A 13,506-nucleotide genomic window follows, 5' to 3' on the forward strand; every position below is an offset into this window, starting at 1 on the left:
TTTTTAAAAACCACCCTAGTGGCCTGGACTGTTTGGAGGTGAAAGACAACTGTGGGAGATGAGGATTCAAAGTTAGCTGCCATGGAAGCCTTTCCAAATATAAAAGTGGGAAGCCAACTGAGCTTTTGTTGTGACTTTAACTTCCAGCTGTAGCCTAAAATCTCATGCCAACTTGTTTTTCTTTCTGCAGTAATGTAAGGCAGGGAAGATAAGGGAAGCTCCAGGAAAGCTCATTTCTCTCATTTATGAATGCATCAGGAAGCAATGGGTTGACTCAGCCCATGTTTGAGGTTTTAGCAAGACATCCTGAAATTTATTTCTGCATTTGGACTTACCAAGAACACTGAGTTTATTTGAATTTATTTCGAATTAAGAGTTAACAGACTGAATATTGCCTTGGAATAGAGCCCTCTAATCTGTTTACATGGTTCTGTGTACACAGTTGTGATGAGTAAATCACTGCAGTAGGTTTTTCTGTGTGAGGATGCAGTTTATCAGGCCTTTCTGGAACTACTGAATGATAGGATTGTTAGGAGAAGCCTGGCTAATCTGTTTTCTTCTGAAATAGCATGCCATAGCCACAAACTATGCTGGTGATAAGAAAAAAAAGGCAAACCATGTTGTCAGATTCTGCACCTTATTTACCCAAGGGTGAACACAGAGTAACTGTAGAGAAAACAAGACAATGTATTTATATTCTGTTTTAACTGGAGTCAGAAACATCTCTTCAGGATGGTGTATATTTAATGATAGCATCATACCTTGGGGTTTTCTTGTTGTTGGATTGTGGAGGTGTAGGGCTTTTTCTGAAATTCCCTTCTTGCCTAGCAGGGAGTCGATATTTATAACCCACCCTCTCTGAGAACAACTTTTAAGTATTTCAATACCAGGAGAGAACTTGTTTCCAGATTCACTTTCAGGATAGAGTCAAGAAATTAAAGAAAAACAAAGAGCCAGAAGAAAACACTTGCTCAGTTGTTGGATTTCTCACCAGGAAGCTCTTGCTGTCAAACCTGTCTCTGTCCCAATTAGTCAGTGACACCACACAGAGCAACAGAGGTTTCCACACTGGGAAAGGGAGAGATGAAATAATGAGGAAGGTAATACTGGAAAGCACAAATGTGAATAATGAGTTACAAATATTTACTGTCTTGCATGATTAGCTGTTTTGGGTGAAGTTCCTCAGGTAATTGTTCTCTTTTCCAGGGACCGAGCTCCCTTCATCTTCACATCAGAGATGGAGTATTTCATAACAGAGGGTGGAAAAAACCCACAGCGTTTTCAGGAGTTTGTGGAGCTTTGTTGTCGAGCTTACAATATAGTCAGGAAACACAGCCAGCTACTCCTGAACCTGCTAGAGATGGTAAGAAGCTCGAGGATGAAACCAAAAATCAATTTCCTCTGGGGTTCTCTTCCCTTTTCCCACCTCTCTGCACTATAATTTGAAGAGGTTTCAGGTGCACAGCTGACAATGTTAGAGCTGCACTTCCTGTGCAAAGAAGCTCTCCACTTTCAGTACCAATTTCTGAGAAAAGGAAAGCTAAGCTGCTTGGTGTTTTTCTATTTCATAATGCATTCTTTTTTTACAAAATAGCAGAAAACTGCAGAAAAATCTGAGTAAAAGTTTTGCATTCAGGAATTTCACTCAGCCCTTTTTCTAGGTGTTCATTTACCATTCCTGTTCATGTCTACGAGACAAAGTAAGCTAAATATTTCACATGGTGGGTGATCTGACAGTCCTTAGCAGCACAATGATGCCTGTAGAATGGGGGTGTTGCACATTTCCACAGGCTTTTCTTGGGATGGCAAACACAGGAAAGAAAGAGCAGTGTCCATATTCACACCAGTTTTAAAACTTTGTGTAGATTTTTAAGGTCTCTAGGAGTTTTTATCCTTAAGTATTCCCACTGATTCATGTGCTGTGGGGAATTCCATATCTGATTTATGCCTCTATTTACTTGTGTGGGAAAGGTTAATGATTTTCCCCATCTTGGGTACAACGAGAATATTACATTTACTAATGTTTGCTAAGATGTTTGGCTAAGATATCAATCCAAAATTTGTATGCAGGGCCCCACGACCTAAGAGAGTGGTCTGTGCATGAAAAGATTGACATGGATTTATAAACAGAGCTGCTGAGATTGGGGAACTGCTTAAAAATTGCTCTGTAAACACTACTTTATCATCTCCAACTTGTTCAATGGGGAAGGGCAAGAGAAATTGAAGGAATCTCTCCCCTTGCCTCTTCCATCCTGTCCATGGATTCTCATGCAGTGATTCAGTGAGAGATTCCCTATTATGGAGCAGGAGGGATTGCTCCTGATCCCTTGAACTTGCTGCTTAGGAGCCACAAAGGTGGAACAAAACTGCATGCCCACCATAAAGCACAATTTTCCTCTGGAAACAGCGCAGAGTGAGGTTGTAGGAGATCCTGTCCAAGTTAAGGAGCCTGTAGAGAGCTCAGGATCAGCCTGTTCTCTCATCCACAGCAGTAATCCCTGCTTTTCTGAAGAGGTTGCCTAAAACTGCATGCTGCAAATAAAGCCACCTCTCCTGCCCATCTCCTTGCAGGAGTGCAGTCCCTCTTTCTGCAAGTGGCAGATAATGATGTCAGATTACTCCGGGATAATAGAGAGCATGGTTGGGAAAGTCTCCTAGCAGGAGATCTGAAATAACTCCCTCTGCCTGGCCAAAGCTCAGGTTTGTCTGTATTCAGGACGTGCTGCATCTCTTGTTTCTGATGATCTTGTAGAGGAGGTAATAGAGCTGAGCTAAAAGTCAGCATCCAGATCTGTCTTAATATTTGCCAGAGGGCTGCAGCTCAGTCAGTTGTGTTGCACTTCATAATTGAAAAATAACTGGCAGCACACTCACACCCCATGGAAAATCTCTTCATAGCAAAAGGAATTAAGCAAGCAAGACCAGCTTGGGAGCACCTTGATTTTGCCAATAATATTTGGAAAGGTGAGTCTGTTTCTGCACCTGTTGAAGTGGGGTGTTGGTCAGAAGCTGTAAATATCAAAATGTTTCAGTTCCATGGGTCATTCCTGTAAAAAATAAACAGACTGTGAAATTCTGCTTTGAATTCATTTCCATACAGAGTTTCAGATGTCATCATGGAGGGATAAGGTTAACTAATCACTGCTTATTTGTATCAGTGAAAGTCTAAGATTTCTCTCGCTCTTTGGAAACCTGCCTCATTAATCTTTAATTCTATTCCCCCATCTGTTTTCTCAGATGCTATTTGTAAAACACAGTTCAAAAAAAAAAAACTAAAATAAGATTGTTGCTAGAAAACAGAGTCCTTCACAGAATATTACACTGAATGCACAGAATATTCACAGAACAGTAAACTGCACCCTGGGTGATCAGTGACAATTAGTGGTTTCTAGCAAACATGATTATGAAGAAATTGAGGGATTTTTGGCCCAGTTTGGGAATTAATGTTATTTCTTGGCGGTGAGCAGCATTCTTCTAAAGCTCTACTGACGTTTGCTACTGGGAGTAAGAAATAATCCATGAAGTTTCCATCATTTTCAAAAGCAGAAACATCTGTGGGAGACTCAAGAGTTTTCTGGCAGAGTTCAGCTGTGAAAATGCCTGTAGTTCATCAGCTTTACTCTCATTAAAGATTTGATGTGAACTATTATAAAGAGGGTGATGGCAGGACACAAACACCTTCTGACTACTTTAAAGAAATGCAAACTCCATTACCCTAATAAAGATTTTTTCATATAGAAAGTTATTAAAATGGACTTTATCACTCCCTTTTCTGGTGAAGGGCAAGGAGCTTAATTTGCCAATACTACAGCCTTTTTTGTTTACCTTTTTTTTTTTATTAAATCCAAAGGGGGCAGGAGTTGTTGTCATCTTCTATAACTGGGCTGAAGGTATATTGATAAGCACTGTGTGTCCTTCAGTGCTAAATATTGTTATTGTCCCTGCTGTCAACCCACTTTAATTCACCTCATTGAGCTTTCTGCCCCTCTGTTCCTTGTCAGTCAAAACTCTGCAAAGACAGAAATCTAACAGTGGTATCTTGGAATGGGGCTGAGCAGGATTTTCCTCATAATGCCAAAAAGAAAATGTACAAATGTTGAGAATGTTTGAAGGAATAACCTTAAAATAAAATCAGTGCTTCCTTTTTTTTCTTTGTTGTTACTTGAAAAACTCAGTGGGTCTTTCTGTCTGAGCTAGACATAAATATCAATGAAGAACCCACAGCAGTGACTGCAAATTCAGATACATTTTCATCTGAGCAATCTGAAGGAGTGATGTTTTTCTGCATTACACAAAAAAAGCTTCACTCCCAACTTGCTGTGATTGCTGAGAAAAATCAGTAGGTTTTGAAGTGAGTAAATTTTATTGTTGTTGTTGGCATTTGAAGATGCCTGGAGAAGAGCTGTACGGGCAATTGGACACACTGAGCTGTCTAATCCCCTCAGGTTTTTACTTTGCGAGGAGAACACTGGCATTATTTGGTTTTTGAATTTAATCTGACTAAGTAGAATTTGGCTGGCTAACTAGAACAGTTCTGTCCCTCATCGATGGAGAATGACACCTGCTCCAGAGGGCAGTGCTCACTGCCCACCCCAGGGCTGCTGCCATGAATCAGTGTCTGGAGAAGATTTCCTCCTCCTCTGATCTGTGATGCCTTTGCAGGAGGAGCCCAGGGCAGTGATGGTGGAACCAGGAGTTACAAATGAGAGGGTGATGTTGCACTAAATTGAATTATGGCTAAGGCAACACTGTGAGCTTAACAGAAGTGTGGTTACTATTGTTCAGGTGGCTGGATTGGGACACCTCCCCTTTATCACCATTAGGAGGATCTGAAGGAGGCTTAGCAATGCACACCTTGAGGTTATGGTATCCAAAGAGAAAATAAATAACTAAAATGGATTGTGGATGCTGACCCATGCCTCTTTCAGGTGCCTCAGTGTGAAGGTTTACAGTGCAATATATTCACTTTATTATTTCAGGCATTGCTCTAGCATCAGAACCACTCTTCAGATCAGCACAACTGTTTCACTGTTTTATTGTGGTGTAAAACCTTTCTTCGCTCACTTAGGCCCATTTAGTTTAAACTTCTTTTCAATAGAACAGTGGACTAATGACCTAATATTACTTTACATTTAGATGCTGCATGCAGGATTGCCTGAGCTAAACAGCATCCAGGATCTGAAATATGTGTATGATAACCTCCGTCCTCAGGACTCAGATCTCCAGGCTACAAGTTACTTTACAAGGTAAAACCAGAATATAATCTAGAAACTTTGCTTTCTTCAGGGATTAATCCATTTTTCTCTTATGTTAAGAAGATTAATCAGGGAAAAGACACAAAAGGATGATTTGTCTTCACCTGTTTACTTTTAAAAACTCATTCCTTATGCATGTTATAACCAATTTCCTCAAATTTCTGGAAGAAACAGTTGTGCCTTTGTGGTACACTTGTGATGAGTCACTCAGTGCCTGGAAGTTTCTTAGGCTTTCATGGTGAAACCATCCTGATTTGTGTCTAGCATTCTAGCTAGTACATTTTCTCTAGCATTTACTCTCTGTTTTTAAATGCAGCAGCTAAATGCAAACGGATTTGGACTGCTTAAAGAGATTCAACCTATAAACAGCCTGAGTGAGAGCCTTCAATTTCTGTATTTTACTCCTTTTCCTCTTTTGACCTTCTGTGTTACCTCAGAGAAGTCACTTTCCCTCTGATAGCCATAGTTTCTCCATCTGCAAAACAGTGCTGGTTCTTGCTTTTAAACAATTAACAGATCAACCACAGAAAAGGATATAGGTATCCTTGTGTGGATATAGGTAAATTTAAATCTTCATTTGTGTTAGGGTAATGGAACCTTTCACCTGTTTGTGATAATAGCTGGGGATTAATGAGGAGGAGCATAAAATCACAAATCATGTGCATAAAATCACAAAAAGACCCTCAGTCCTGATCTTTCAGGTCAGGTTTTGCATCACATATCCTTCCAGCTGTTGGTGTGATGAGGCTGTAGATGAAATGAGTGGAGACCTATCTAGAACTGGAAATCCACTTTGAAATTCTAGGCACAGCATGAGACAAAATCAGAGCCAGAGTGTGCCCTGAGCAGCACCATCATTTCCCAAGGACTAAGAATCCGTGTTTCCTGGGCACCCTCTACACATGCAAAGCAACCCTGACTCTCCTGACCTTGTGAAAGTGCTGGGAAATCAAAAGTGTGCTGTTTATATGTCTCTTTTCCATGTACTAGAATCTGAGGAAACCAAGGCAGCAAGTTTGGAGAGGGCTGGGGCAGAGACCAAGAGACTTTAAGGGTGACCTTTCTTTGGAAAAAATGAAAGAGAAGAACTTGTCAATCAAAACTATTGTTCTATGACTTTACCCACAGCATAGCACTGAGTAACACTTTTCCTCTAACACTTGCTTTTTCACTCCTGCCCCCTAGCAAGATTGTTATATTTTAAAATTTAATTACAGCTTCACATTTACCATCAACTCCTACCTTAGCCTTTCCTTTAAAATTTCACATATATCCAAAGTACAGACTTGTATTTCCACTTCAAATAGGAAACATACAGTTTCTAATTAAACTGTAAAAGTCTCGACTGTCAACTAGTTCAGGTGGTTGTGTCTGTCTCTCATGGGTAAAATAACCAGTTTGTTTAGTTAGTGAAAATGGGCTGGAATGTACAAAACAAGCAGGAAAATCTGAGTCTTCAGAATGAAAATTGCATCAGTGCCATGCAAAGCTCAGAGCTGGCGCCCCTCTGGAGGTGGAAAGGATCAGCTTTCAGCTGACTCAGTTCTGAGCTGGGGTTGGCATCACTGCAGCCTTGCTTAGCTGCAGGAGTAAGGATGAAGACTTGATTCAGAGCAGAGCTGGATATCCACACACTTTCTTTCGAGGGTCAGGGACTTCAGACTGGAAATTCACCTGCAGTCTTCCTCAGCCAAAGCATGTGGAATAAAGCCAGTGATGTTTTGGGAGTGCTTTGTTACCTGGTAGAGGTTTGTGTTAGGCTTAGGAAATCCTGGTAGGACTCAGAGGCCACAATGTCCTTCTTCCTCTTAGATTTCTTGTTCGGGATGGTGTTAAGGAAATGAAGGAAATTCCACTCAATTCCTGAGCACCAACAAAGCAGTTTGCTGTAGGCTCTGTTCTTACTTGAAACTGCAATTTCTCCTAAAATGCCTTCTGTGTACTCCAGAGCTATTGTTCCAATTTTCTTCAAAATGCTGAAGCTTTGTTATTGTCCATCACAACATCACGTAGAAAAGCCAGATTTTGCTAGAGCACATATTTTATTCATTAATATTCTTAGTATATGTTTGTATTATATATGCTCATTTGCAAGAAGAAAATCCCTTTACATTAGTTCATGAATTTCCATGGATCTCATTTCTCTTGGAGCTTCTTTTCCCTGTTATTCTAGTTTCTATTCATTTGTACATTATTTGTGTTAACTCAAAAAATGTATTGACATTTCAGCATGTTTGAACATGGGGATAATATCAGGCCTCATGTCTAGTAGGATTTTAACTTCCAGAAATTTTATCCAGGCACTTTTCAAAATAAAGACTTTGGGATAGCTTGATACCTGGATGCATGGAGAGACTGTCTGTCTGTAAAAAAAACACTTTCCAACCTGGCTTTAGGAATTTAAATATATTGAGATTTTTGTGAGCTTTGTGTTATCTACATCATCTTTATTCCTTATCTCCTTTTTATACAAAATACTGATACAAGAAAAAATACAGTTACATACTTCTCATGGCTCATGGTCAATCTCTGGCTTGTTTCTGTATCTATTTTTCAAGCTTCCCTTAGGAAGACAAGGAAATTGGAAGTTCTGATTATTAGCACAACTTTTAGTAGTTCTCAAATCCCTCGCAATTTGTAGCTCCGTTTTCTCTGTAACTGCTTCCAAAACCACTTCATTGTTTTTTAAAAGTTCTTTTCTAGACAAGGAGCGTGGTCATTGGAATGTTAAACGTTGCCAACAGAAAGTTGTTTCTTGTTCTAAGTACAAGGTAGTTATTGTAATCTTTCAGATTCAATCACGTAACGTGCCTACCAAAAATCCCAATCTTCTGCTAGTGGAAATAGGAGAACAGTATTCCTCTGTATTCCTGTAGAAATGGGTTGCTTTTAGCAATCTTCTGGGTTTGGTTTAGCAATAACGCTGACATTGGCCCTGGTGTGGTTTAAAACCAACATAAAATGATGAATGATGTCACAAATGCTGCTGGCAGAGCGATGTTAATTTGTTCTTTGCCATCACCTCTTCGGCCGGCAGAACAATCATATAATGTACTGACCCCTTTCAGGCTTGTAAAGCACTCTGTGTTTTACTAAATTCCTTTGGTCTCATTCTTGATTTAAGTCATGTGCAACAGTCTGTGGTGTCATCTGTGTGCAGTTCTTCTCACATGGGGTCAGCTCCCTGTTATGAGCTGATGAGCAGCAGCGTTCAGCCTCACAGCTCGCAGCCCTCTGGAAGGTCACACCCTCCCATCGTGGATAAACAATGCACCAATTGAGAGTTAAACAAGAGTTTCTGTGTCTCCTTGTCAGTCCTGTGCACCTACTGCCAAGTGAAACAGCGTTGTCTCCCCAGCATCTGCCCTGAACTCAGTTTGATCCTTGAAATTCAATTTGATCCTTGCCCCTCCCTCCTTTCCTCTTCCCCTGACAACACAGTTTTATCAGAAACTGGAAACCCATCTTACCTCTGCATATAAATTTCCTCTATGGTTTTCTGCAGATGTCTTCAAATGTCAGCATGGTGTGGCAGGCTGCCTGACATTTTTAATGTGCCTGCACAGGGATGTATATTTGAAATTGGTTTTAAGAGCATAAAGTTAGCCTAATGCAATGAATGGAGTTGATTTCAAATGATTGCAGTGTGCAATCTAACCCACTGATAGAAACCCATGAATAAGAGATGCAGGGTGGATCTGACAATTACCAGGGGAGCACATTGCATGCCTGATGGAGGGAGGTGCTGCTTGGGTCAGCTGCTTTGTTTATTTATTAATGGACTCATTTTTTAGGTACCTGTTGTTGCCTAGGTCAAGCATATCCATAATCCACAAACTCCAACAGTTTCAAGCTGGACAATCCACAGTAACTCCTTTCAAAACATGATGCTGACCTCAAACTGATCTCTGTTTCTCAGGTGGCTGAGGGTATTTCAGCAAGAAATTTCCCAAATGGGTGAAACACAGTGAAAGTTGGTGGCATATGGAAGGGAATGGACCAAATTACAACACTAATCTTTATTTCAGTGATGTTCAAGCAGTTTGTAAAGATTGTGGTCTATGTGCCCCAAAGGAACAGGAGGCAGACCTCCTTCTTGAATTAATGTTTTCTGAGGAATTTGTATTACAAAAGGTCTGTTGCTGAAAGCAGTAATATCCTGAAAAACTCTGTTAATCTGGGGGCATGCTACTCAAGTTGTTTTAAAATGGAGCTTGGTAAATTCATGGATGGAAATGTGGAATAAAAATGAAACACTGTTCATTAACATCTGAGAATCCCATGAAAATAAATTTTGCTCACTATACTCTGAATGATTTTCAGGCCTAGATAGAAATGAGAAACAGGATACTATCAAGAAAGGTAAAGAAATATCCACTAAGATCATAATATCTTAATAATTTGTCAGTTGGTTGTATGTGCTAGGTATAAAGGCTGGTGTATCCTGAAAATCTAAGCACCAGCCCTCAGAATACCTGTCCAAAAAGGAATGTCTGCTTCCTAAAGCTAAAGTCACAAAGTACCACCTGTTACTCTTGAAAACATTAGCCAAACTTTTCATCCATCTCCTTTTACATGAGCAGCCAGCCAGTCTGTTCGTGTTTTACCTGATACTGTAATTTGACAGCTCTGTAGACAGACTGAAGCCAAATCTGAAATTCAAAGTCAATTCAGCAGGTGGAAAGCAGAAAGTCATTACTTTCCAACAATCACAGATATTTAACTTTATTTTCTGAGAAGTAGGTCAGACACCAATCTGCATGGTAAACAGTTATTGTCATGTGGGAAATAACATTTTTCTCTCTGAAAACTGTGTTGGCAATATTTGGATTCACTGCTAATATTACTCCAGTTAATGACAGTTTCCCGTTTTCTTTTGATTAGCCTGTGCTTTTAATACCCTTTATACTGTTCACTCAGTTTAGCTATCTCTAGACCATCAGGCACTCATCTTCTATGCAGCCTGGGCTACCAGAGCTCTGAAATAAATAAACTTTTTGTCATCTTTGTGAAGGCAAAGCCAGCTTTGGGCACAGGCAAAGGTGGTAATGGCCAGGGAGGAAAAGGAGGATTTTTACAAACAACACCCATGACCTTATTTCTTTCAACTATTGCTAAGCCTAATGTGGCTACAGAGAAAAGAAGGTGTTTGGGGATCTGGGAGAACTCAAGGAGAAACTTTCACCACTGGTCCTCGGGATGAACTTTAAAAATGCTGGCAGAAAGGGGAATCAGGTACCACAATGTGATAAACTGGGTCACTGAACTAATCCAGGCCAAAAATAAACTGCAAAATCACAAAAAGATAAGGCACACAGGTTTGATGTACCCCATTGCTCCATATACAGTTAGGATCCAGTTTTTGGGAAAAAGGGTCTCCTTAAGCCAATTTGCCCTTGAAAGAAAGTGCAGAGAGTCCCAAGCAGAGCTGTTCCACCTTGCTGGGGAGATGCTCTGAGGTGGCATCAGTTTAGCAAAGAGGCCTTGAATTCTTTGCTGAATACATGGAATTAGGTTTGCTTGATGTTTCCTATCCTAGCAAAGAGGACTGCATGCAGACAGAACAGAGAGGGGGAGAGAACAACTTCTACTTCTGGTTTTATTTGATTTTAGATGTAATCATTTCCAATAACTCACAGGAAAAATCTGCAACGATGACAACACAAGGCTCTGTTCAGATCTAGAGTGTGTGATTAGCAATCTGGGTTTTAAAGGTGTTTTAGAAGCCTAATGGCCCCATGGAAGGAATAGTGGTAGTTTGATATCAGGCAGTTCTGTGCAGTGATGATGTCTGAATTAGTAGTAATTTACAAGCTGAGGCCTGTTTTATGTAAATTAAAATGCAGTGTGTTTAGCTGCAAAGTTAACGTGCCTCTTACAGTACTGTGGCAAATTCCCTAACTGCTCTGCTATAATATGGCCAGTTACAGATTCTATAACCTAATGTCTCTGTGATTTAGGAAGTGTTTAAACTACACATTAAATTAAATACATAGGAGTTAAAAAGGAAGAGTTCACCTCTGCTGCAGCCTGGTTAATCGTCACTGAATTGATTTTGTACTAATATTTTGAAATGAGATTTGTTTTCCTGTTTTACATCAGAGTGTTAATTTGTTTAATTTATTAAATAGCTTGTGTCTGTTTCTGAAGAATGTAATTAATAATTAAGATAATTAAATCAATTCTGAGGTACCTTTCCATGTACTACATTAAGAGGAACATATTCATCTTTCCTTAGTTTACTGCACCTAATTAGTGTGTGATAAATTCACATAGTATTTTGAGTAAAATCTGAATTTCAGGGGGTCAGCTGGGGAGATGCCTGTAGGTAAAATAATCCTTATTCTTTCTGGTTTAGTTTCATATGTGAAGCTACAGATTTTAGCCAGAGCATCTGAGATCATGGAAATTAGGCTAATGTGATGAATGGAGTTGATTTCAAATGATTGCACTACACATTCCAACCCACTCACAGAAAGCCATGAATAAAAATCTAATTTGAAATGACAGGCGAAGCATTTGCTCAGCTTTGAAAAAGGCATGATGAAGGTGGTTAAGGGTGTTGTCAGCCCTTGTAACCTAGTTAGATATAATCCAAAATTGGAAGAAAAAAAAATATAATAAAGAGAAAAAGAAAACACAGCAAACTCCTGACACTTTGATAGAGGGTTTGCTGAACTTGATGACTTGAAACTAATGGGTTGTTTTTCTATAACATCAGAACAGGTACAGGATATCTTCAGATAGCTGTAGAAATAAGCAGGGAAAAAAAAAAAAACAAAAAACATTAGAAGTTCATAGGTCCTAAGAATTCAATTAGCAAGTGAATCCAAGAGAGCAAGTGTTTTCTAATGAGTACTGCATTTCACTCATCAGAGACCTGTGATCATGTTGTAGTGTTATTTCTCAGGTCAAGTTCACTTTCTCATTTGCAGTACATGTTTATCTAGGTTTTTTTTTATCTATTGTGTCTTTGCTGATGAAAGATCTCAAAAGTAGGAAATCAAAACAGTGTTCTGGCTCCCCTTGCACAGGGATGAGATGGAGTGAGATACCAGGAGAAAATTTCTCTCTCTTTTTTTTTAAAAAAAAATTCATCTTAAGCAGTTCCACAGGGATAGAGCTTTTAAGAACTAGGTGGAGGATTTAGCAACACATCCTGCTCAGCTAAATCACAAATTGAATCCAAGAGCCCTGCGCAAACACGTGTAAGCCCATGTGAGGTTAGTGTAATCAAAAATAAATATAATCATAACTAGCGCCTTCTCTCCTGCTCGGCAAAATGAACATGTGCTGTTCAACCCTGGGACTCCTCAAAACACGCATGGAAATGTTCTGCTTGTCCCTGATGCCTGAAAGAAGGCTGGTATCCAGCTCATGTGGAATAGCTGCTCCAAGCTAAGCCTTGAGGCAGGTTGTGGCAAGAACGCTCCTTTAAGCAGCAGAGCTCAGGGGCTGGATGTGCTGCAGTGCAAATAGCAGTGACTGATGTGTGTGTGTGTGTGTGTGTGAGGTAGGCTTTAGAATTTGAGATTTTTCGGACTTGTATCCATAAAAAGAGGGGTCAAGGAGCGGAAAACAAAAAAAATGCATAAATAGCGCCTCTTCTGTTTGTTCGTTCTTCAGGAAAATAAAGGAGAGTTTGGAGTGCTTTCCTGTCAAACTCAATAACCTGATCCACACGCTTGTGCAGATGTCAGTGGGGAGCTCTGCAAAGCCTCCAGCTCCAGAGCCCGTCCCCCAGGAGTGGATGATTCTGGACACAGAGAGGTCGATCGCAAGGGCCACTGTTTTGGGGTTCAGCAGAAAGCCTGACTCCGTATGTATCGTGTTCTTTGCTTGCCCTCATTTGCCTGGATCTTTAATGACTCTTTCAAAAACTTATGTGCTCTCCCTCTTCATTTATAGAAGATGTGCTTGTGCCACATTAAAGGCATCATGGGATGAATAGTGGTGCCATAAGCAGTGAGCTATCAGAGAGCAAAAACACCAGGCAGACAGATATTTGCAGGGAGCCATTAAGGAAAACTGTTCATTCCCTATAGTGAAAAATAAATCAAGGGCTAATTAAAGCATCCAGAAGGAAAGCATGGCACTAAATTAGGAAGCCTAATAGAAATTGGAGGCTGTTATATGATGCTTTAATGGTGCACTATTAGTTTTCACACACTGCAGTGATCTTTCAGTGTTTGAGTTGTATGCTACCCAGGCAAGTTTCTCTTTCTGGGCAGCAAACACTGTGAATCACAAA

At 40.0% G+C, this 13,506-nt stretch overlaps 1 protein-coding gene across 1 annotated transcript in view; it reads left to right on the forward strand.

Annotated features, from left to right (window-relative positions):
* Positions 1 to 13,506, forward strand: part of PIK3C2G (phosphatidylinositol-4-phosphate 3-kinase catalytic subunit type 2 gamma) — a 190,586-nt gene that overhangs the window by 135,392 nt on the left and 41,688 nt on the right. The window contains exons 25-27 of the mRNA XM_014256031.2: positions 1,207 to 1,363; positions 5,137 to 5,246; positions 12,882 to 13,074. Of these exons, the coding sequence (XP_014111506.2) occupies positions 1,207 to 1,363; positions 5,137 to 5,246; positions 12,882 to 13,074 (460 nt within the window). The remainder of the gene's footprint in view (positions 1 to 1,206; positions 1,364 to 5,136; positions 5,247 to 12,881; positions 13,075 to 13,506) is intronic.

This window comes from Pseudopodoces humilis, chromosome 5 (genome assembly GCF_049639895.1).
Source record: "Pseudopodoces humilis isolate 2021_Gansu_Grassland_sample_001 chromosome 5, ASM4963989v1, whole genome shotgun sequence".
Taxonomy (NCBI): Eukaryota; Metazoa; Chordata; class Aves; order Passeriformes; family Paridae; genus Pseudopodoces; species Pseudopodoces humilis.